This window comes from Callithrix jacchus, chromosome 6, assembly GCF_049354715.1.
Source record: "Callithrix jacchus isolate 240 chromosome 6, calJac240_pri, whole genome shotgun sequence".
Taxonomy (NCBI): Eukaryota; Metazoa; Chordata; class Mammalia; order Primates; family Cebidae; genus Callithrix; species Callithrix jacchus.
This window is the reverse complement of record NC_133507.1, coordinates 126,656,192-126,682,858: the sequence shown is the minus strand read 5'-3', so window position 1 is coordinate 126,682,858 and position 26,667 is coordinate 126,656,192. Positions and strand designations below refer to the sequence as shown.

General features: G+C 38.1%; 1 protein-coding gene across 6 annotated transcripts in view; it reads right to left on the bottom strand.

The window, feature by feature from the left end:
• PARD3B (par-3 family cell polarity regulator beta) overlaps positions 1 to 26,667 on the bottom strand; it is a 1,139,106-nt gene that overhangs the window by 328,863 nt on the left and 783,576 nt on the right. For all 6 annotated transcript variants that reach the window (XM_002749672.6, XM_035305418.3, XM_008999274.5 and 3 more), the window contains 2 exons: positions 24,503 to 24,709; positions 23,538 to 23,775 (listed from right to left, as the gene is read on the bottom strand). In XM_002749672.6, coding sequence (XP_002749718.3) covers positions 23,538 to 23,775; positions 24,503 to 24,709 — 445 coding nt within the window. The remainder of the gene's footprint in view (positions 1 to 23,537; positions 23,776 to 24,502; positions 24,710 to 26,667) is intronic.

The window sequence follows — 26,667 nt, the reverse complement described above, 5'->3', positions numbered from 1 at the left end:
AATAACTCCTTCGTTCTAGCTCTTACGGATAATGCTTTTACCCCTAGAGCGTGACTTGGTCATCTCCTCCACTTTCCAGGCAATAATGCCCTAAAAAGATTAACCCCATCTCTGGGGTTGCAGCCAATTCTTTCAATGGATGCCAAAAGTTCACCAAAAAATTCAATTGTCAAATTGTGTCTTTAATGGAAAATGATTTTTGTTTACTTTAGATTATGCAGTTGAGAAAGTTGTGTCTAAGTACACTGGCAGAATATAAAGTATCATTAAGATGTGGTGTCACTGCTTCTGGCTTTGCTACATAAAATGTATGCTTCTTTGCAAAGCACTCTCATATTTTCAGTTGCAGTTTTTAATAGCAATTTTCTAATAGGAGATATAATAAAGGCCAAAACTATTTTGTTACAGCAGCAGGCACTAACACCAGTTATCCTCTAGTAAATTACATGTGCCAAATCCGTTTTTTGCCATTCAGTGGGAGCAATATACTTCACATGCAAATTAACAAATTAGGCAGTTTTCACAGATCCCATTTCCTCAGATTTAAAGCTTATAAAATGGTGCGTGCTATTCACATAAGATACACAGCAATGAGGTCTAAGATGATGTTTTTGTGTTTATTTGCTCTCGTTTCATTATTATTTTTTCAGTTTTGTTCCTTCTATATATTTGCCCTGATAATTATAGGTAAGTGAAATAATGGACTATGAAATTTAATAACCTTATCTGAAGCCAGTTACCTCCAAGGTGACACCAGTAAAATTTCTTGTCTTAATATTAGATAGAATGTCTAATTATTCAAAATAATAGGATGAAGCTGAGTATGGTGGCTCATACCTGTAATAGCAGTTAATCAGGAGTCTGAAGTGGAAGGATTACTTAGCCTGGGAGTTCAAGGCTGCAGTGAGTTATGATCACACCACTGCACTCTAGCCTGGGCCATAGAGGAAGACTCTGAGACTACTACTACTACTACTACTACTAATAATAATAATAATAATAAACAATAAGATGATATTAGTAACCTGTCTTACCAGTACTGAGTATGGAGAGAATTGTTTTCAGCAAGGCTTCCTAAGAGGTGATCCTTGAACCCAGCATTTAAGCATCACTAAGCGTGGACCAGGGGAACTAGTGTGGATTGCAGGATGGGGAAAGGGCATTTTATGCATTGGGCATATGAAAAGACCAAGGCATTAACTGCCTTAATGCTGTCATGGTGCATTACCATAATTGCATGTGCTTATCTATGGCAGCATAAAAGTATAAAGGTCAGGGCCAGGCGCAGTGGCTCACACCTGTAATCCCAGCACTTTGGGAAGCTGAGGCAGATGGATCACAAGTCTGGAGTTCAAGATCAGCCTGGCCAACATGGTGAAATCCTGTTTCTGCTGAGAATACAAAAATTAGCTGGGCATGGTGGCAAGCACCTGTAATCCCAGCTACTTTGGAAACTGAGGTGGAAGAATTGCTTGAACCCAGGAGGCAGAAGTTGCAGTGAGCCAAGATCAGGCCACTGCCCTCCAGCCTGGGTGACAGAGTAAGACTCTGTCTAAAAAAAAAAAAAAGCATAAAAGTTGAACATTGTATGACACTCAGAAATCTAAGAAACTGTGAAACCATGGCAAAAATGTTGGTGGAAGTTCAAATTTATGTTTGTGAAGATCAGATGGGCAGTACTGTAGTAGTGGGTTGGGAGAGAATATCAAGACTATTCAGGAGTTGATTGCTTTAATTTGGGGAGAAATGAGGAGAATTTAACTAAGGAAGTACAGTGAAGATGGAGAGAGAATTTAGATTCTTAGAGGGAAGAATCTGTGGAACTTGGTAATGGATTGATGGATTGGTTTTGACAGATGAGAGAAAAGGACACAGCACCCTCTTCATTTATTGGATAGCCTTGGTAAGGATAAACAAGCAAAGTCAATTCTTTAATATACAGGTTGATTTTGAAGTACCTATGGAGCATCTGGGAAAACTGTTTAGTAAGCATCACGTATTATGAATCCAGAGCCTGGGTGGAGTCTGGTTTATAGTTAACAATGCTCAGAGAAAGAGAGAGAAGGGTGAGAAGAGAGGAGGACTGGGAATAGAGGTTTAGGGAGTGACAACTTTTAATAAGATGAAGAGCTAGAAGTAGCTGCCAGAAAGCTAACAGGAAGGCCCTGAGAGAACAATATCACAGAATATGACAGTTGGAATAGTGTCAAGAAGGAGGAAGTGATCTAGGTGGAAATGAAACTATTTTTAAACATTACTAATTTTAAAGAGAAAGTTGATATATTAACCTGCAACTCTACTTATATCTCTAATGGCCTGCCCTTTCGAGAAAGGAAATATCAGTTACTTTCTTGAACAGTAATTTGTATCAAATAGGACATTCTTGTTTTTGAAGAAGTATTAATTTTTTATTCTAATAAAAATGAACGTCGCTCTACAAGGCTAAGCATAAATTGTCAATCACACTAAAATTATATGGTTAACCTTCATCTACACATTTTATTTATTTTAGCATACCCACTTCTTAAAGTACACTTACATTAAAGACATTAAATAATTCCATTGAAAAACTAATAGAGTAATTTATTTTAGAGATTCTTAAATTATAAACTAAATCATTTTTCAGTTTGCAGCCTAGTGTGTGATGTAGCAACACCTAATGGCCAGGTATGATATTACAACCCAGCTATATTAGATATTGTAGAACCCCTGATAAAAGAAGAAGGTGTGTAATACAGTCCTAGGGGTATGAAACTCTACAAACTACCTAAACATACTTAAAATTTCCTTGGTCTGAGTTGTGACAGCAGAGAGAAAACCTCAGCACTGAGGATATCCTGGAAAAGCATGGGTAGATACAAACATTAAAAGTCTTCACCAAAAACATACATAATTCTTAGGTTGTATGAATTTGGGGAGGGCTACATTTGGTGTGCACTTGATGAAATCTAGAGAGTACTAGAAAGAAGACAATCTTTAATAAACATCCTTCTGCAGTGGGCATGACACTCCACCTATCTCCAAACTGGGATTTGTCTTGAAGATGTCCCTGAGATATGAAAGGTGTTAAGATGGACACTCTTATATCTCATTATTCCTTCCACAGAAGGTTATGTTTTTACTCCAGTGACAGAGATTTGTATCCTTCATGGCTAAAGGTTGAACACATTAGTGGAAAAAAACAGAGCACTGAATAAGAACACCAGCTGCTTGTCAGGTAGAGAGCATTAATAGACTGCAGAGGCTGGATTACATTATAAAATGGTCCCTAGCTTCTTTTCATAGTCCCCTTGGAGTATTAGAAAAACATTATGGATTCTTTCTCCACAAAAGACACATACTCATAGTTAAAATTCAGTACATAATTTTTAGGTAATCTCAGGACTGTTCCTTAGAAGTTGAGCTCTACATATGCTTCACAAACACTATGTCACTGCATGTGAGTTCTCCAAGAACATGGAAACATAAAGTTTGTTTTCTAGAAATTGTCTTTACCATTAATCCTGACAGCAAATAGTTAAGCTGTAGGGTAAGAAGTGATGACATATCCACATTCTTTTTTTTTAGACAGAGTCTCATTCTGTTGCCAGGTTGGAGTAGAGTGGTGTGATCTGGGCTCACTGCAACCTCCGCCTACCAGGTTCAAGAGATTCTCCTGCCTCAGCCTCCCAAGTTGCTGGGACTATAGGTGCATGCCACCATGCCCAGCTAATTTTTGTATTTTTAGTAGAGACAAGTTTTCGCCATGTTGGCCAGGATGGTCTCGATCTCTTGACCTTATGATCCACCTGCCTTGGCCTCCCAAAATGTTGGGTTTACAGGAGTGAGCCACCACACCCTGCCAAGATATCCATATTCTTAAAACACTTATAGGGATATCTACCTGCTTAACAATGCTAAAAAGAGGTATTAATAATGACATAACACACACTTCTTCTTTTAGCTGAAAGTTTCAACATGCTTCATAAAGTTAGATTATATTTTACATGGGAGATATTAGGGGCACAGACATATTTAACCCACAAGCACAGAACAGATTTCAGCAGCTCTATATAATTAAACCTCATCATAGAGAAGGAAATAAAGGATTCTGTAGAATGTTACTACAACTTCATATTTTTTTGTTTCACCCAGAATCAAGCTATCTCCAGCTAGCTATATGGACAAATTCAGCAATATGTGGTCATGTGCATGAGTGTTGTTATAATCACATTTATAAAATTTAGGGACAAGCCAATGATAAGAAACATACACGGATACTACCGCTTTGTTTTTTGTAAAAACTGGCATGAATGTTCAGGGAATTGGGGACTTACTGAAGACCTGATCCTCAACAGATGTGTATCTCCATACCCTCCACCAGCTCTACCTCACCTGTGTTACTGTGCTTCATCTCCTCTCTTAAGACACAAGACCTTGACCTGGAGTGGTCTCTCCAATATAATACACCACAACCACCTAACGGATGTCAATAAAAAGACTGGTAGAGTATGCTTTGTTTCTCCAGATCTCTCTTCTTAACTAGGCAAATTATAAATTTCTTGGGTGAATCGACTTTAACTATCATAATACATTTATCTTTGCACATTTGTGTTTTCAAATGAATAGGTGTTCAAAAGAAAAAAATCCTAAGGTGATCAAAGACTGGTATGGCTTCTCCAGCCTTCCCTCCACAGTCTTATCAATAAATCATTTGCAGCAAAATGGAAAAGATAACAAGTCTGAGAAAGAGATGGTATTCAATTTCTAAGGATCCTTTTGCAGCACAATTTTAACAATAACAAGCAGGCATTTTATATTCACCATTTCATTCAAGCACACTGCACTAAATTCAATGGTTAATGAGGCTTTATCATAAAGATGAAATACTTGCACCTATTTGCAGAGATTTACTGCTGAAGTTTCATTAATTGTCAAAGAAGTACACCTCTCCCTTGGAAATGTGTACTCATTTACCAGAAGACAACACTGACTTAATTTATATTTTTAGATTAGACAGCAATAACGTAAACCCACAAAAATAGTTTTCTTGATTTGTAATCATATTTGATATTACCACCTTCCTTGTTTGTAATTTCTGATTTTGCTATTTTGAAATTTAATCAAGGCCAACTCTTGACTTTGCTCAAAAATACAATAAAACGATACAGGGATACAGTCCTGGCTTCAAAGTACATTTAGGGATAAAATAACATCAAGTTGCAACTACTCTTAATTTATTAAGAGAAAAATGAATGCATGCATGCATTCGTACATACACATCCATATGGAGGGGGAAAGAGAGAGGAAGGGAGAGAGAGGGGAAAAGAGAGAAAATGCTACAGCTAATTCAGGAAAATATCTAAGAAATCTGGGTGGAAGGTATGAAGGAATTCTTTGTGCTATTTTTAGTAGCTTTCTCTGTAAGTCTAAAATTATTTCATAATAAAAAAGTTCAAAAAATCTAAGTTTTGAGGTTCAAAAGACATAAATAAGAAAATGAATCAAAGACTATGCTCTCAGACACAATTACTATTTCCTTCAATCTTGTAAATCAACAATCAATACTCAAACACTTTTATTGTTTAAAGTGGCTGGTCTGTTGGCAACATATATTACAAAAACCATCATCTCTAAACTATATTAATGTTTTAGCTACAGTTATCATCAATTATTTAAGACCTACTTCCTAAGCAGGTTGTTAGGCTAGAAAGCAAGAGTTTCAGAGAAGGTAGGGAGAACTATGGAAAGGGAACAAACAATAATTTTATACTAGTAAGAGAATGCATTCTGAGAGTTCTAGAAACCCTGATTCTTTGTATTTAAAAGAGTATTCTTCTCTGTAGTGCCTATACACCAGAAATGGTATGACCAAAAGAGGCAGCTTTTCTCCAGTGTATGTATATCAGCAAAATAAAGGCACAAGTTATTGAAATATTGGCCCAGGCAGACATTCTTCCATTAACAATCAGTTGAGACACATTTTAAAGCAAGAGCTTAAATGAATGGCTGTGTGTCTGTAATAATTTCGACTTAAAATGTCAACTGGATTTGAGATGCCATGTGCATTTAATCAATGTCTCTACATTGTAAAATAAATATACTTCAGCGTGACTGCTGTGCCAGCCATAAATCATAATTCACAAAGACAAGAACATCTTATCCTCTCTATTGATAGTCGTTAATGACAATACTGATTAAAATGGCATCTGCCTGCCATATTATTGTTAAACAGTCTATTAGAATTTCTATTACATCCTATAACCTACCACTATTTCTCTATGTGCTGATACATCTCTTATGGAATAAAACATGATAGACAGTTAGATTCAAAGTTTAACACTTAAAATGCAAAACCAAAGAGCACAGCTTACTAGTACATTCTAACACACATTATTTCCAAAATTAAGAGAGTTCCCTCCAGCAGAGATTCCAGTGTTCAAGGACCTGTTCCTCTCCTTTAGAATTAATGCTTGAACTTTTCTTTCTTTTCCTTGTTTGAGATGGAGTCTCACTTCGTCACCTAGGCTGAAGTACAGTGGTGTGATCTAGGCTCATGGCAACCTCTGTCTCCCAGGCTCTATTAGCCAGGCTGGGCTCAAACTCCTGACCTCAAATGATCTGCCCACCTTGGCCTACCAAAGTTCTGGGATTACAGGTGTGAGCCACCACACTGGCCTAGTTTCTCAAAATAAATATTTTGGGCAAAAAAGAAAAAAACTACAGGAGAAAAAACATTGTCATTTGAATGTCACATGAGCCCATGGAAGCAGCTGTAAGTAAAAACTAATTGTTAGTTACTATTTCTAGAACGGATTTCTGAAAATCAAGAATTAGCTCAGCAATCCATTGCTGAATGTACACTATAAGCAAGGCAAGAACAGCAGCAAATTTGGTGCTCAACACTGTAGGATGACTGGAAAAGAGAATTAGATACAGTCTCACTAACCAGGATGAGAAATGGTTAGGGAAATCACGCAAAAGCACAGAGGCTGAGTTAGAGAGGTCAGCCAGGTAGTCTAGAAGTAGTCCATTCAGGTACACAGCTACACAGACCATAGCAGTAAGGAAGGCACAAGACAGATAAATACTTTAAAGTCAGATAAGACACAAGGTTCAATGAAAAAGGTCCTATAACTATGGATGAATAGGGTTGAATAGGATGAATAGGGTTGAATGCAGAATCCAGGGTTCTGGATATGGCCAGTCAGAAATAAGCAAGCTCTACCATGCCAGTGCTCTAGTGTAAGAAAATGGACTTCAGACTGGGGCTTACACAGGACTAAGGATTCTAGGCAATGCTATGGGAGCAGATCCCAGAGTAGAAGCCAACATGCTAGGGAGATAATACTGTTTAAGAGGCCTGGTTGCTTAGTGCTCTACTGGCTTATTGAATTCTGTGGCTGGGTGACCAGATGCCAGATGTAGAAAGCATTTATACCAAGCTGGCCAAGGTCAGGGGAGAGGCTATAGAAAATCTATCTCTGTGTTTAGTTCACAGAGGACCAGGAGGAATCTGAAAATGAGGCTATATGTGTGAGAAGATGTGGGAGGCAGGGAAAATGTGGCAAAGGCAGAGAGACTGGGGAGAACAGAAAAATGCAAAGACATGGTTGTTATATTTCAAGTGATGACAAAAATGGTGGAAAATTCCAGGATGATCCACACTAGCTGGAATGCCAGTCTACAGCAATCAGGCCTGGCCATGACTTCTTCATGAAGTGTGGCCTGAGCTTGCTGTTGACACTAAGATGCTGGGTGAAGTGGAGTTAGAAGGCTGACCAAAGAATTACAACTCTCAAGAAAGGGAGTTTGCTCAGCCCAGGGGATGAGAATGACTTACCATGTCCCCATGTCTGCATTTGTTGGAATCATTCTTTGACACCTTTGCTCATTTTTAACAATGCAAGATTTGGCTGTGTGTGGTGGCTCACACCTGTAATCCCAGCACTTTGGGAGGCCGAGGTGGGTGGCTCACCTGAGGTAGGGAATTCAAGACTAGCCTGACCACCATGGAGAAACTCCCTCTCTACTAAAAATAGAAAATTAGCCAGGCATGGTAGCTCATGCCTGTAATCCTAGCTACTCAGGAGCCTGAGGCAGGAGAATTGCTTGAACCCGGGAGGTGGAGGTTGCAGTAGGCCAAGATTGCGCCATTGCACTCCAGGCTGGGCAACAAGAGTGAAACTCCATCTCAAAAAAACAACCAACCAACCAAACCAAACCAAACAAACAAAAAAACCAAACCAAACCAAAAAACCAAACCAAAAACAAAACCAAAAAAAACAACCAAAAAACCAAACAAAACAACCAAGAAAAACAAAACAAAAAACCAAACCAAAAAAAACAACCAACCAACCAAACAACAAGAACAACAACCAAAACAAAAAAAATGCAAGAACTATCATTTGTATAAATGTTAAATGCCTGGGTTTGGGATTACTCTTTAGTTTTCTGTGAGTTTCTCCCTTTCTCTGTCACAATATAGGGACAGAAGCTATATGGAAAATAGCAAAGTAAAATTAAAGTAAAAAGACAGGATATATAGGACAAATATTCTGATAGCAAGTTCTAATTAGCCTGTCCAAGATTCTTTCCAAAAGGGCGATAGTCGTCTCATCACTCGACATTTAATGCCCTCCTAGCATGGGAATAACGAAGGCACGGCAGCTAGGGATGGGAATATGATATCCTAGTCTGGTATAGTGTGTCTGGGTCAAAGGTCTAGGAAATTGGTCAGAGTCCTCCATCTTTCATTTTATAGTCCATCTTTTTCACAAAAGCTGTTCCTTTCCATACTTTGAAAATTCCAGGAAGCATAAGGAAAGCAGAACAAATCTATTATATTGATTTTTTACTATACATTGACTGGAGTTCAAATTTAAAGTGGAAAATTATAGTCCCTGGGGGAGAAGAAACCTATCAGTGGGAGGAACCTCATACCAAAAAGCCCTAGAATTAGGGTTTTTACTGTTCACTTGTGAGTTTGTCTGCAATCAAAGTTGCAACCATTATTTCTAGTCGATGTCCCCTCCAGCTCTTTCCTTTTTGAGTTTTGAATTATATAATATTTTAAAGAATTCTTTTGTTGGCAAGTGGAATACTGTTTTTAGTTATTCTCTGCTGAGACATTTCTACTTTGATTTCCAGAGCTATGTGGCTTTTTCTAATACCAAGAAAGCCTTAGGAGAACAGACAGCAGCTTACAAGTTAAAGCAAGCAGAAAAAAACTAACACAACAGAAAAGTTCACTCACGTTTTCTTTGATATTGTCCACTCTTTTATATACATTTGAAATGTGTTGTATATGGTTTTAAATTTTACTTTAAATTTTCATTTTATTTTTCAAAGAATTTTTATGATGCTACACACTGGCATGTAAATGGAGTGGTGAGGGAAGGAAGGAGAGAGAGGAAGGATCAGATAAAACTGGGAATGGAGAACAGGGTGACCACCGCCCAGTTTCCTTAAAACTGAGGAGTTTCCTTAGGAAGAGATTTTCAGTGTTCAAACTGGGATGAGTTGGTTACCCTAATTCAAACCAAAGGACAACATGTATATGGATATATTTAAAGGCCATATTTTCTATTTTGACAACTTAACAGTCTTGGTCTATTTTCCTGAATTTAGTGCCATTTCACCTTGTGAAACTGACTTTTTAGCTAACCAACCCCTTTCTATTTTAGCCCATAGACATATCTACCTTATAATCAATTTCAGCCAATGACCAAATAGATGATGACTATAATAATAATTTATACACACATTGCAAGTAAATAAAAAGTATGCATCTCCCAGACAAAGAAAAACTTTCATTCCAGAAGGCAGTTACAGAATTAAGATTAGAAATTCAGACATCTTCCTATTCAGTTTTTTTTACTGGGTACACTGCAAGTGGTTTAATCACCATTTATGTAATTCAAGGATGCTCTGCTTATCTAAAGGGGTTTAGTAAATTTTATGGCATTTTAATACTAGAACTTCTATGCCCTACCACACTTTGAGGAAAGGCTGTGGGCACTAGAATTTGAATATAATGAAAAGACAGCTGGCTTGTTCACTGCAGCATCTTCAAACCAAGTACTAGTACTGTCTTTATTAGGCAATCAGTATTTGTTGGATAAATGAAAGACGATGTTAGGAAAAAATAAAATATGTTTCATATTTATCACAACATGCTTGTTGTGTACTTAGTAGTTGTTTGCTCAATAGTATTGAATAAATTATTTCAGAAAAGATCAGAGATTTTAGCCGGGGTGGTGGCTCATGCCTGCAATCCCAGCACTTTGGGAGGCTGAGGCCGCGGGTCACAAGGTCAAGAAATTGAGACCATCCTGGCCAACATGGTGAAAGCTCGTCTCTACCAAAAATACAAAAATTAGCTGAGCATGGTGGTGCGCACCTGCAGTCCCAGGTACTTGGGAGGCTGAGGCAGGAGAATCGCTTGAGCACAGGTGGTGAAGGAGGTTGCAATGAGCTGAAATCGGGCCACTGCATTCCAGCCTGGCAACAGAGTGAGACTCTTTTCTCAAAAAAAAAAAAAAAAAAAAAAAATCAGAGATTTCTCCACTTTACCTAGAAAGGCAGTTTGAAAAAGGACATTGAAAACTCATTCATATAAAAAAGGCCTGGTGTAGGTTTTTTAGGGGTAGAGAGATAGAGAAGGGCATGTATTTGAATTTAAACTCCAATTATGGTATAACCTCACAGTTTAGCTCTTAATTTCAAATCCTATTTTCACTGCTAATGATTTCATATTTATGGGTCATCTTAATTAGATACTGAGTTTAAGTAAAAGAATCATCTTGTATATTTTTTCTGGATTTTCCCAGAGATTAGTGCTTAATAGATATTCAAATAATGAGCCGATTGGCAAATTTTTTCGTATCATTTTAGATGGATATTTATCCTTCCTACTTTTAAAATACTTCAGGGAGGTCAATTCCACAACCTGTTCAGAAACCTCATTCCAGTGCTTAACAACTGTCTTCTTTTTTATATCTAACCTCATTTTTTCCCCGTTAGTGATTTTGGCCCATTTTCTCTAAAACTGGCCTCAGTGGAAATGGAGAACAGCTGGTTACTATTACCAGTTAACTCATCTTTCAACCTTTTCTTCAAGCAGAAATTAAAAAAAATAATTAACTCCCAATGCAGTTCACCCTCTTTCTTATTTTTGAACCACTTCCACTGTTTTCATTATTTTCCATACTATTATCAAGAATGACTAAAGGGGCACAACACATTAATATACAAATAAATCTACTTCAAGTAGCACACCACAGAAACCAGTCAGTCACTCAGTAAAAGATTATTAGGGGCCAACACAGTGAAAAACATTGTGGAGGAAGTCCCTCTGCTCAGAGGAATTTACAATTTCATTAAGGACATGAGACAGATGTGTAAACTCAATACTAAAAACCACGCAGGCCTATGGGAAGTACTCAATGGAAAAACTCAGACTGTAAGAAAGAATTAGATGAGAAAGAGAGAAATGCAAATCAAAGAAGAATTCAAAAAAGAGATGGAGCTTGAGGTGGCTTTCAGAAGCCTGGTAAGCCTCAGAGGAAGACGGTCATTCAAAGTTACGGTTATCTTAGGGCATCACAAAGCTTGTTTGGGGTAACAGTGAACAGAAAAACAGTTAATAACCTGGTTAGAGTGGAAAGTTGTGGAGAGAAACACTAAAACAAAGAAACAAACTGGGACAAGAATATAAAGGGCATTGAACGCCAAACTAGTTTGATTTTTTCTGGAAGTCCCTGGGACTGGCTGCCTTAGAATTATCAGAGATCCCAGGCCCCATGTTAAACTTAATGAACTAGAGTCTCGGATGGTGAAACCCAGGAATCTATAACAAGCTTTGTTGATGATACTGGGTACAGACAGACTTTGAGAACCACTAGGTAATTAGGAAATATGTTGGTTCCCAGGGCAGAATACTATTAATGGATATTTTAAGAACTTGCTATGTACCAGGCATTTATCATCTATTATCTCATGTAGTCTCATTTAGCAATGCTATTAGGTAGATGCTACTGTTGTTTCAATATCACAAGAGAGGAAACTGAGGTACAGAGTGCATAAGCTGAAAGGCTAACAACTAGAAGGAAGTAGACCTGGGATTTGAACCCAAGTAGAACAAGTCCAGATCTGCTCTCTCTGCTACTGGTTACATTGCATTTTTGTGTGGAAAGTGTTCATTAAATATTTAATAACTGAACAGATGAATGATTGGTAGCTATGCCTACAATGAATAGGAATGAAGAAATGAAGAAAGCAGGCAAATCAGTTAGCAGGCCATTGCAACAATCTAGTTATCAATAACAAATTGAATTAAAGTGGTTGCAGTGGAAGTGGAAAAGGAGGGTCAGATAAAAGAGAGACAGTATTTTGCAAATATCAAGATTGTTGACTAAGGGAAGAGTGGAGATGGGAATGGGAGGCATCTCGAACATTATGGGATTCCTGGCAGTGCCTCAAACAGAATTAGGGGAGTCAGGATGAGCTGGTGACTTAGATGGGTAGATTCTGAATTAGATTTTAGATTTGTTGAAGCTGGGGTTGTGGCAGGGCCACTGTGCGGAAATGATCAGCAGATAGCTAGAGAAGCAAAATTGGACTGTCTCCAAAATGCTGGTGGATATTATTTAGCAGGATTGAGATAATAGTCCTCAATGTGCAATGAAATATTCGTATATCTCCTATTTTTTAACTTACGTATCTCTTATCTGTTTTTAATTGTTCTGGAAAACCTCTTTTCTATTCTGTGAGGAAAACAGAGTCATTATTTCAAAGATCCAGGTGTCCTCACTTCATTAGGAACCATCTCATGTCATTAAATTGCTGGTTTGATGTTGCCTTAAGTCAGGAAAATCCAATGAGTGGCAAAAATAAGTATGGGTGCTACAGAGTCTAAGAAAGTATACACTGAAGCAAGGGTGATGTAGATGCATTTTTAGATGCTAACACAATAGGAGCAAAAGGGGTCTTTGTGTCACTATCAGTTCACAGGCTCTAGGTAGGCTATTTCACTCCTCAGTGTCTCATTCTTCATTATATGCAAAGCAAAGCTATTTGCCACATTCATCTCTCATGCATCTTGAAGATGGATGTTAGTAAATTACATTGAAGTTCTCAGATAAAAGCTACTAAACAAAGACCTGATTCCATTTCCACCCCCAAGCAAATTATTAAATCTATACATGTCATTATCTAATAGTATTAAGTAAACATCCCACAAGGACATGACATTGAGCTGGACATGGAACAAGGTAAATTAGGCAAATACAGTCCCACCAGGAACTCAGGACTGTTTACATGTACATGAATAAAACTGTTGTTAATATATTTTATTAGTTATTTAATATGAGTATGCAAATAGGTCCATTAGGAAATACTTTGCATTTTATTAATTCAGCATCTTAAATGATATTTAACCTTAAATGCTAATGAAGTTTATTTATTAAAGTGTATCTTCTACCTTAGTGCCTATGAAAGTTCCTTTTAGCATATCAATTTTCTTTTAAAGTTAAACCAATATTTTATCCACTGGACTTTTGTTCTGATCTGTTAACAAATCTAAGCCTCATTATCCAAGAAAAGTAATGAGATAAAGGGGTCTGTTCTTCTTCGGCGGTCTTTGTAATTCACATTAACGTTAATGGGAGATGTGCATGCATATTAGGAGGAGAAGAGAGCCTGAATCAAACAAATAAGCCTTTTGGTTGACACTCTACGTGATCATTTTTTATTGTGATAAGTGTGACAAAATCATTTTACTGCTTTGGACAGCCGTAAACAGAGTTGCACAGCAATCAAGATTACACAGGGTAGGAGGGGAAACCATGGAAGCAGCAATCAGATTTTTAAATGATTTTGAAAACAAGGTTCCTGTACATTTTCATACCAATTAACCCCATCCATGCCCTTGCCATTCCATGAACACGTGCTCAAAAAATAGAACGATAAACAAACATTTGCAGATATGCTTGACAGCTGGAAGAAATGATTAAAGTCAGATATTAAGCAAACTGTGTGCTGGGCACCTCAGCAGCTCATCTGTCTTTATACTCAGCCTATCAGATGAGGAGCCCATCTGTCTCTGGGTCCTCTTTTAGCTAAGAAATAAATGCCAACCAAACAATCCTAAATGTACTTGATCTAAATTTAATCTATACTTAACTTTTTAGTTATCATACTTGCATCTATCTCCATCATTTTATATCACTTGCCCTATTCACATAGCACTCTCTCTCATTTCTTTACATTCTCATGTTTGCAATCTATCCATTTATGGTTCTAGTTTTTCTCTCTGGTGCTTAGTTGCAAGCCAACAAAAGTAAGGATGTATAACACATAAACATATAAATATTATCAGTGATCACACCACTGGGTTTAACACAAGTCAATATCAGCATATTACAATCTCTACTTTGTAATTACATTATAGGCTCAACACCACTGGTCATAAAAAGTAGTGTTCTGGGCCCAGGCCTGTGATAGTAATAATGAAAAAAAAAAGGGTCATTGCTTTTTCCAACTGAATGAAAAATTAAAATTGCTAGGGCACTTAGCTCAAAAGGAAAATTGGCAAATTAACAAAATGAAGAAACAAAATATTAATGGCTCACACGGTGAAAGAGAAAGCAAATAATTTAAGATGGGCTAAGGAGAGAAAATTCAGTTACCAAAGAGATAAAAATTGAGCCTAACTCAATTCCAATGTGGTTTAGCATCTATTTCTTTTCCTCTGTAATCATTGATAACCATGGAGAACAACGGATGTCTGCACAGGTGGTGGCCTTCGACATGCAAATTTATATTTTTTGCCATGGTCATGTATTTCTCTCAGTCTCAGGATATTCAGCCATTTTACCCTGATCTGTAAGACTCTCTGTTGTCAACATGTTTCTCTACCTAGCTTGAAGCTGAATTCAGAACTTTGACTTACTTTGGCTTTCATTTTTCATCTGAAATTTCATGTTTCAAATGGGCCTCTACTTCATGAAGCAAAGCACCTTAACTCCAGCCTGTTGTTGGCCTTTTGCCTTTGGGGAAATGACTGTTAAAATTTCATTGGCCTGGCTACATTAGCTCAGTTACCCTTCATACACATAAAGTTGAAGGGATACCCAGGCATTTTACAATCACTATCTGGAAAGAGGTAATGACAGGCTGTGGCCACATTACATTTATTGTACATGAGACCTGTAATAGCTGTTATGGGATCAAGGTAAAGAGGAGAAATGTATGACAGATGTCATGTTCCTTGGTGACTTAAGTATTCAGTCTCTATCTAACCTAATTTAAAAACCGAGTCAAAATGTATCTTTATGGGTAACGTATTACAGGACAACTTCAGGGCAGCCTGATGAAATAACTATAAGCCACGCATTAAGAATACTAAGTCCAAAACCCACCTACACACTCTGGGCTGATATACATAAAGAAAGACAGAAAAACAAAACAAAACAAAGCAAAAAGCTGTTTTCCCCTTTAGAGTCCCTTTCCATTTGCATTCTGCAATAGAAAGTTTTGCTTTCCACCAAGTGATTAAATAACCTTTGAAAACAGTTCATGGTTACATTGAGAAAGGGGTGACCCAAAGCTTATAAAATATAAACGATGGAATGATTTTAGCTATGTCATTTCTTTTTATAGTTTATTATGCTAGGCTAGAGAACAGGCATCATGCCCACCTACATCACAAAACACCAGGTAGAGGGAATCTAAAATCTGAAAGAAAAAGTTAGTGGGTTCTGAACGTATCTTGCTTGAGACAAAGGTAATATTTGATGGTCTTGGCTGTCTGAAGTGGAGCTAGAGGGGGAAGATAAGAGGTAATCTCTATCATTCCTTAAAAGAAGACATACAAAGAGCCAAGAGGTATATGAAAAAAATGCTCAGTATCACTAATCATCAGGGAAATGCAAACTGAAACCACCATGAGACATCACCTCAAATTTGTTAAAATGGCTATCATAAAAAAGATGAAAGATAAGTGTCAGCAAGGATGTGAAGTAAAGGGAGCCCTTCTACACTGCTGAGAATGTAAATTAGGACAGCCATTATGGAAAACGGTATGGGTGTGTCTCAGAAAGTTAAAAAGAACTACCATATACTCCAGCAATATCACCATTAGGTATTTAAAGGAAATGAAGTCAGCAAGTCAAGAAGGTGTCTGCACTGTCATGTGAATTACAGCACTATTCACAACAGCTAAGACATGGAATCAACTTAAGTGCCCATCAGCAGGTTAATGGATAAAGAAGTGTGGTATATATACACAATGAAGTACTATTCAGCCATTAAAAAGGAGAAAATCTTGCCATTTGCAGCAACATGGATGAACCTGGAGGATATTATGTTATGTGAAATAAGCCAGACACAGAAAGACAAATACCATATAGTCTCACTTATATGTGAGGTGTATAAAGGTCGAACTTATGGAAACAGAGAATAGAATGATGGTCACCAGAGACTAGGGAATGGTGGTGTTGAAGAAATGTTGGTCAAAGGACATAAACTTTCAGCTAGACAAGGGGAATAAGTTTAAGAGATTTTTCACCATGGTGACTACAGTTAAAAATAGTATGTCTTGTACTTGAAACTTACTAAAAGAGTAGATTTTAAGTGTTCTCACCACAAAAGAAATAAGTATGTAAAATAACATTTGTGTTAAATAGCTTGTTTTAGCCATTCCACAATGTATACATATATCAAAACATCATGTTGTGTTCCATAAGTATAGACAGTTTTTACTTGCCAATTAAAAATAGATGATAAATAGATAAATAGAGAGATAGATAAGAAGTAATGTCTGTTAAATCAGGTACTATACTGACAGTTTTGCTTACCTAAACTGTTACATTTCACAACAACCTGGACAGGATGTGTTATTATACCTAGTTTACTGATGAGGAGATGATAAAACAAAGAGATTCGTGAAGGCCACAGAGCTTTGTAAGGGACAGATTTTTAATTAGGTTCAGCATTAATTTAGTAGTAGTGAAGGCCACAGAGCTTCTAAGGGACAGATTTTTAACTAGGTTCTGTGTTAATTTGGCTAATTTGGTGGTGTGTTGTTTGTGGTGGTAGTGGTAGGTGTGATGTGTGTGTAGGAGTGTTCTTTTTAAAATAATTCACAGTAGACTGTCTTAATATAGAATTCTCCTAGTTTAAATAAAATATATAGTATATTTTAGAATAAAATGAAATAAACATATATGCCTTAGAATTTGCAAAGCTTAGGAACAAAAAGTTGATGCCTCTAGATTGTTAAAAATACCTTTGTCTCAAGGGTTCATGATTTAGCTTTTTCTGATGCTCCACTATGTAGAAACTGAACTCATCTATCTTTGAGGTATGCCTGCATTATCTGAGTTGAGAAGACCAATAAAGAGTATCCAGCTGTTGCGGTAGGAGGAACAGTTGATACAATCATCTGCAAATCAAGTTCACCATTTACATTACTGTCCATCTATCTTAGAATGTTTGCTGCAGGTATCCTAGGGCTTTGTGTACTAAAACAGACACAGTTTGGGTTAGCTTTTTGTTATAGCTCTATGTGGAGTTGGTTTAAAAATAACCTTCCCATATTTATATGTTGCAAAAAAGAAAACAAAAGCAGGCATAAAGTGATTTGGCTTTGGTACCATAGTGTGCTAAATTCTGATAATGTAGCTGTTGAAAATTCAGTGTAGCTTGGGCAGTGTGCACTCTATTCTGCTGTTAGATCACTCCTTCTGCTTTACCTTTTTCATAGCACCTACTACAATTTGGACTAATATCAATTACTTTGGATGAGTTGTTTATTCTCTCCCCTTCACTGGAATGTAAATTCCAGGACAGCCATGGCCTAGATGTCTTGCTTGACACCATATAAATTGACTGTTGATTCCCTTGAGCTAACGGGGTACTGGCTTGTCCCTGAAATAGCTAATGAGCAACCTCTTCACTTGCTGGGTAATCCACTGTTACAAATAGTTTACATGTTTATGTAATATTTTGCTTGTTTCTATTTTAATCTCACCACAATGAACTCAGAAGTCTTTTATCTTTCCTTCGTTTATAAAGACAGGAAAAGTGCTGTTAAACCAGGACTTGAATGCTGTGTGTCTAGTGCCCAGAATAGTGCCTGATGCCAAATAGGACTTTAATAAATTATCTGATGTGTTGATTTAATTATTAATTGCAATAAATTTATAAATATAGAATAAAAATAATTATGAATGTGCTTGGCAAGGACAAGGCTTTCAATAAATGTTACTAGTCAAATGATATGGGCAAACACATTTTAAAAGCAAAGATGAAGTTCCCATTGGCAGGATTTGCACTTTGTTCTTCATTAGTCTAGTGAAAAGGAGTTTACAAGGCATAATTCCCTTCAGGACTAAATTTTATAAAGGGTATAGAAAAAGGAACCAGAACTATATCAAACCTTCCTATTCAGTGTCCAAAAGGAGTAGACAGTTCAAAGGTTTTTGAAGTGAGTGGCCTATAATATCAAAAAGAGACAACAGCAGCTATTATGTAAAAAATGGATTTGAACTTAAGTCTACAACAAAATTTAGTTTAAGTAACATAAGAATTGATAAGGTTATTAAGTAAGAAATCAGAAACCAGTCTCTGGGTTTTCCCCTCTAGACAAGGTAAAATTTTCTTAGTCAAAGGATATTTCTCTTCGGTTCCTAGAAAAATCTGCTAGGCCCCAGGAAGGTGGCCTAGGAGTGACAGCAATGGACTTGTCTTTTAAAGGGGTTGGAGCTTCACCCTTTGGCTGAAAGGAGCTATGAACGGTCTTCCTGCAGGTTAGTGCCATAAAGAGCACAATGTACATGAAAGTTAAGCACATCATGGAAAAATCTAAGCACAGAGCATACAGAGAAACTACAAAATTGGTAGGTTCCTAAGCTGCATATTTTTCCACAATAACAATAATAATAATAATTCACAGCCTATATAAGAACCACACTTGAATCATGCAAGTAGGTAATTCTGAAATCAACAAAGTATAAGGATATTGGAATTAGACAACATGTATAAAGATATTAATTAAAGAGATCCCCTGTAATTTTTTCAAAAGAATCAGGAGTAGGTTAAATTAACAAGTAAGCTAAACCATGCTACTACATATTATTGATATGAATGGACCAGCTAACATCAAAAAGTGCAGACACATAGCTTTTCACAAACAAGAGCAGGAACGCTGCTAACATGTTCACACTTTCATGATGAAAGCCTTGGTGAGGACAGGGAGGCAGGACTTAAATATTCACTCATCCCCTTGGCCAGGTACCATTCTACATGGTATAACTTCACAACCCATCCCAAAACCCTATCTTCAGGAGAGTGTTTGAGAAACACAGATAATGGAAAAAGTAATACATATTCAAACCACACATGTAATGCCAAGAGAACCTTAAAGCAATCAATCTTTTTTAAATAAGAAAGAAGCAAAGTCAATAGCATCTGAGCAACAGATGAGAATTAAAGCAAAATCTGTTGGCTAATGGTAACAGCTTTGTGTTCTTTGTTGTTGAAAATGTGCATGTAGCAGCAACTCCAATATGCTCACAAACTCAGATGCAAAAGGCTATGGAAAACAGTTGCTATTTTTACATAGAAGATAAAATCAAACACCACCTTTCAGATCTTAATTTTGCTAAAACCGTTGAAAGAAACAAAGCCTGAGGTGCTAAATGTCTAAAGGATCCAGGGCCTGTGATTTCTACTATAGGAAAATACAGAATATATTGGACAATAAAAGGGAAGAGCCAGCACTGTATTATGGGCAATGAAGTATGAACCTGCCAAATCAAATCATCTAAAATAAAATATGAAGTTAAGGTTTAATTTAGTAATATTCTATAAAATGGGATATGTGAAGCTCTAACAGTTTTTATATCTATAGACTATTTTAGTTAAATCCTTCAATAGTGTTTTTGTTAACACCTTAAAGAAAAAACTTCTTTATACATTACTATATTATAAAAGTAGTAATAATTATGATAACTATATTAGTTTTCTATCGATGCTGTAAGAAATTGCAAGGAACAGTGGTTCAAAGAACACAACAGGACTAAAACCAAGGGGTTGTTACAGAGGCCCTTCCAGAGGCTATCAGGAAAAATGTCTATTGAGAGATCTGACCCAATCTGGCATTTACTAGACTATAGATCATATTCAATAAAATGTATGGGAGGCCATTATTTTGGACTGAGCTTCTTCATTAGGCCACAACAGACCAGACCAAGCCAGAATGGAGTCACTCATGCTATGTGTCACATAATCAAACTGAACTTAGAAATGCGTCAGTTTTCCAAAATAAAGGAGATTCCTAGGAACAAATGAAGACATGAGATAGAATAATAAAGAGGTCCCTCTACTTTAACCCTATAAGGAATGTAATTTTGAAATGAGCAATCCTCTTTTTGTTCCTTGCTTCTGCTTTCTTCAGTCTTTTTCGGCCTATGAAGCTCACACCTTCTGCTCATCTCACTCAAGTGCCTTTCTATTCTGTAGATAGGATGTGGACCAATTTATGAATCACTAATAAAAGACAATTAAATCCTTAGAACTCAATTTGCTGAAATATTGTTCTTTTTAATGTTAATTTTTTGAGATGGGGTTTTACTCTGTTGCCAAGGCTGGAGTCCAGTGAAGGGATCATGACTCAATGCATCCTCTACCTCCCAGGCTAAGTCAATCCTCCCACCTCAGCCTCCTGAATAGCTGGGACTATAGGCACGTGCCCCCATGCCCAGCTAATTTGTGTTTGTTAACTTTTTGTTTTTGTAGAGATGGAATTTTGCCATATTGTTCAAGCTTGCCTGGTAACTCCTGGGCTCAAGTGATCTGCCCCAATGCCTCCCAAAGGGCTGGGATTACATACCTGAGCCACCATGCCTAGCTGAAATTTTGTTTTTTAATAGTCAGATACTATTATGACATCAGGCTTGCTGGGGTAACCTCAGTCCAGGTGATAGCAGGACCACAGCGAGTCTTGTCATAACACATCCAGGGGCAACAACACTCTGAAGATTTTGTGCCTGAGGAAACTTGTTTAGCATTTCATGAGCATTGGAAATGTAATGGGAAGGCTCACTGGCGTCAGGATTATTTATATTTCCTAAATGTCACTTATATATGGAATGATGGAACTTTCCTTTCTATCTGGAAATTTCCATTGACAAGCACAAAATGAGAACCATGGCAGTAAACACACCCAGAATTCTTAAATGAGATATCTCCTAAGGGTTACATAAGAGGTGGCCAAACCAGCCCCTGAACCATCATCTCCCTCATTCACCTTCAGCCCATGGAAGAGAAGTATAGAGATCAATGAATTTGAGAAGAAATTATAGGAGTAAAGAACGTAATAAAAAGAGGTACTTCTGCCTCTAACCCCCAATAAAATAAGTGAGAGGGCTACAAGAAAACCCCTCAGGGAATTTGGAGTTAGTTATATAAAAGGAGATTGTCACCCCACTTCCTACCTGTTTATTTTGTGACTTGCAAAAATTGCCTGCCTCTTCCCTTCCCTATGCCTGAGAGCATTCTTTGGAGAGTCTGATGTTTGCTCCTGGAGTGAGGAGGCCCAGTGCTGGTGTGGGACGTGCCTGGAGAAGTCTGAAGATGCAAGGCTGGTTGGAACATCTCTATGGTGGGGTGAGGAGAAGTGGAACAGTAGGAAGAAGCTGTACTTGCATCACTTGGAGGGGCAGGAGATCAGGAACTCTAGTGATCCAGGTCAATGTGATGGCAGTAAGCTAGCCTAGAGCTGTCTCAGACTGGCCCTGTCTAAGAAGTCTACCAACTGCGATAAAGAGACTCAGGGGTGTATGTCTGAGGTCAGAGGCTTAGGGGAATAGGTCAATGGGAAAACGACCTCCATTAGTGACTGGTACAGTAAGGAGCACGCTAAAAAATCCACAAAAATAACCACGAAGGTTCCTCGATGGCCAGATTACACCAGATACCCAGTTCAGTAAAATTCTACCCTATTGAATCTTGTCTTTCTTTGTCTCCTGGTTCCAAAGACTGAGAAATAGGAGAAGGTAGAATTCTGACTCCCACCATATCATAGGATGCTCCTTGTGGTTCAGATCCAACAGGCAGAAAGGAAAAAAGCTTTGATTGATTTGGATTAAACATTTTAGCCCCCAACAAACAGGTTGTTCCTTTTACCCAAAAGTGACCAGAAACCTATCTGCCAGAAAGCTGAGATAACGTCGGTGTGGTGAAGGCAGCCTCAACAGTGCATACTTGAAGGTGAGAGAAGAAACAAAGCTGTTTTCTGACGGTGCCCTGTTGTGCCCTGCCTAGTCAATGGCTATATAGCATATGAAATCTTGTCTCACAGCTATGCTGGATCAGTAAAGGAAGTATGCTGGCCTCATTTTAAAAGTGAGGAAAGTAAGGCTAAGGGAAGCTAAGCAGTATGTGTGAAGCCCCGTTACTCATATGTAAAGAGTCATGGATCCACAATGGGGCATCTGACCCCAGACCCGGTGACATCTTCCTTGTATCACAGCGCCTCTGTAGGTGACAAGTGATGTGCCCAGTGGCCCAGCCACTGCACACCTAGAGTTACAGGGGAATGAGGTTCATCTACCCTGACTCCGATATTTCAAGATAGGTGTGCCAGATGTAACATGTAGGGCTTCCCCACCTCTCACTTTCCCTGTGTTGCCAGTGGAAATACTTATTTTCATAACACTTCGGTACAAAGGACTGCAGGTATTGTTCGTGCCTCTATTAAGCATTAGCCTTTCCTTTATGGTGTAATCATAGCTCACTGCAGCCTTGAACTACTGGACTCTAGCCATTCTCTGGCCTTGGTCTCCTAAGTACTTGGGACTACAGCTGAATACCGCTGTGCCTGACAATCTTTTTTTCTTAGAAATAGAGTCTCCTGCCTGTAATCCAGCACATTGGGAGGCCAAGGCAGATCACTTGAGGTTAGGAGTTCGAGACTAGGCTGGCCAACATGGTGAAACTCCATCTCTACTAAACATATAAAAATGAGCTGGGTGTTGTGGTGCATGCCTTTAGTCCCAGTTACTCAGGAGGCTGAGGCAGGAGAACTGTTTGAAGCTGGAAGGCAAAGGTTGTAGTGAGCCAAGATTGCGCCACTACAATCCAGCCTTGGTGACAAAATGAGACTCCATCTCAAAAAAAAAAAAGAGAAGAAAAAGGCTCTCCCTACGTTGGTCTTGAACTCCTGGGCTGGTCTTGAACTCCTGGGCTCAAGCAATCCTCCCAACCTCCCAAAGTACTGAGATTACAAAGGCATGAGCCACTGCGCCTGACACAGTGTTGACCTTTCTTTGACAACAAACTCAGGACAGTGTCCTGTCATCACTGGAAGCTTCCCCAGAAAGCTCCTCTGCCTCTGCAGAAAGAGAAAAGGCACAGTCACAGTTGAGAGCTGTATGCATTTAGCTGAAGATGTGGGAAAGTGTGCACTTTGTTCTGAGTACATATAAAGGAGTTTCACCAGGAGAAACAAAATGAGAAACAAACCCAACTTTGCCTTCAAAGCAGGCCCGTACCTCAGCATGGCGCCGAAACCCTTCTTCTTTATTTTCCTTTCTGGATCTTCATTCTCCTCTTTGCGCTTTTTCTCCTTGATTTTCAATTTGCCCTTTTCCTTTTTCTTCTCCTTCTCTTTTGCTTTTTTGATTTTTCTGGCTTTATTTTCCACATCCTCTAGCTCCGAGTTCCCCTGAGGGGCAGATTCACAATTCAGAGCTCCTTGGCCAGAGTGAGAGCTCTTATCAGACAGACCGTCTGTACAGAGGAGAAGAATCAATACCCATGGTCAGGTGCACAGGCAGTTAGTATATAGATATACGCAAACACGTAAAATGTAAAAAGAATGAATAACAGCACTCTGGAGTTCTACCCTTCCATGTGGTCACTTGTGCCCTTTGAAGATCTAATTGCCTAAATCTGGTTACTTCAAGCAAGATTTGATGCTGGGAGTGGGGAAAACCAGTTGCTTAGCTGGTAATATGAAAGGCTTGATACGTGTTCAAGTACTAATCTCTCTGAAAGCTGGCTTGTTAACCTTGATCCGCTCAGAAAGCCCACATGCCAGGAAACAAACAGGGTGAAGAGAGAGTTTTGAGTACAAAATATCCCAACTGCTTCTACCCAATAAATGCAGCCGGAGTCCTTGGATTGATGCTGTCTCTAACGACTCGAATGAGAATGTCAAGAATTGCATACTTAGTGCTCCTATCCTAAGGGTAAGTGACAGTTGGTCCTTGTAGGAAAGTGAAGGAGAACATTTCTTTAGCCTTGCACTGTAAAATAAATTGCATATTGCATTCTCCAATTCTATGTTCATTAAGCCAAAGGGCAAAACATATCAGGAAAATGAATTACTTTTAATATCAAAAATATAATTGGGATTCTTAAATCATTTTTCTCTGTAGTTAAGCACACACTCTTGTCCATGATTTGCAGATAATAATGAGACAAAGAAACCATTTAGGGAAGCAAACTGTCCTACCAGCTTCTAATTCTTCAGGTCCATCGTAGGATTTGTCAATGGCAGCTCTAAAGCTCTCATTGCAGCCTCGGCCTCGAACCATGTGTGGCCGGGGCCTGTGAAAGGGAAGGTCATTCTTCCGAACCTCAGCCACTGCAGTCTGCAGACTCTCCAAGGAACTGGACTTTTTCAAACCCAGAGTTGGACCAAAATCTTTGCTTGGAGATTCTGGAAAAGAAAGGGCAAAAGGTCACCCCTCTCATAATGGGGCAGAGTGGCATAATGCTATTGTTCTAAGAATATTTCTGTCTGGACAGCCCAAAAAAGGGGTGCTAAGTAGGTGGGAGTTTGGGTTATACTCCAGGTTTGCCAGCTTTTGTGACCTTGGACAAATGGTTTGATTTCTCTGAGCCTCTGTTTCCTTATCTAAAGTTGTGATAAGATTTAATATGACTATATGTACATTTCCATGTAGAAATGTATATGCATGTGTATCTATATGCACACATACACACATATGAATTTAAAAGCTTGTAGCTATTTCTAGAGATTATATGAATGTGAATGAGAGTGATGTGAGTATACACACATGCCAACTCACAGACACACATACAAACATACAAGCACAAACACGATGAGAGCTTCTCTTCCAGTCCTGTCCTAGGCACGCCACAAATTACAGCTTTTATCATTGCCATGGTTGCTCATATGATTAGTAAGAAACACACTGGGCATGGAAACAAAGAAACATTGAAGTGACTGTGATTTTTGTAACTTAACACTTTACCTTGCTCTACTGGCTATTAATGTATGGTAAATACAATTTATTTAATCAATCAATCAATAAAGTAAAGCAAGAAAGAAAACAACTTTTCGGTGTCAGTGCTATTGTTCTGAATGTATTCCTGTTTGGGCATCTAGAAAAGGAACAAGCTTTTACGCAATATAAAATCATAAAACAGAAAATATAGAGCACACCTGAATTTTAATCATCTCTTTCCTGTTATATAATGTTTTTCATTTATGCGGTCTGCCTTGCCCTATACCTGCCCCCTCTTACTCTATTCCCTGACCTCCATTCTCACCCCCAGCTAGTCTCCCAATTATCAATAACAGGATTAGGTTATATAAATATTAGCAGCACAAGGATTATCTTTATAATGGAAGGAATTCTATCAGGGCTCTTGTTTCCACATTCAAAGCTTTTCCACCAGGGCCACAGCTTATGTGCCTTTTCAGTTATGAAGGAGACTACCGTCATGAAGAGGCTATACTTGCATTTCTGGAAATAAACGACAGTGCCATTTGTCAATAGATGGAGTACTCATTAAGAATTATGTATGTAAAGTACCTACTTCAATGTCTAGCACCTAGCGAGGCTCAATAAATGGCACTATCTTTTATTACTTTCGTCACTATTTTTGCTTCTACTATCACTGCCACTAAGAACACTACTACAAGCAGCTTAACACAGCATTTAGGAAAACAAAAGAAGTACAACAAAGGCCGGATGCACATATACAGCCAAGTGAAGTGAAATAGCAATACAGACCATTTTATATCATCTGAGCATGTTAAAAACAGTCAACATAATGGTAATAATCCTAGTAGCTAACAATGCATGAAGTGCTTAGTCTGTATTGAGCACTATTCTAAATGCCTTACCCACAATAACTTACTATAATCCTTACAGTTGTGCTACTGGTACTTCTGTTAGCCCCGTTTTACAGATTCAGAAATTGAGGCACATAGCACTGAAATAACTTGTCTTAAGTTACACACTTAACAAGCATCCAGACCAGGAGGTGGGCCGAGGAAGCCTAGTTCCAGCTTTTCTGCTGTGTACCATGTACTTTGCTGTCTAAAGATGTATTTGGTCTCTACCCTCTATTTGATTATGGTCAAACAGCTTAATTGCCCTACATTTTCCTCATTTCTAAAATAAGAATATTAGGCCAGAATAACCCTGGAGCCTAGTCCAGTAGGCAAATTGCAAAAATTAGACATTGCTTCATAGCTTCATCATTAATTTACAGGAGACAACTTTGCACTTTGAGTAATCTATAGGATGACAATAAGCACTACATGTTAGAGGTGACAGTGTATATTCAATAAATGCAACAAGGATAAGACTAAGCAAAAAAAAAATACAAGAAATTTCGGGGACAAATTTCAGTATTACTTGC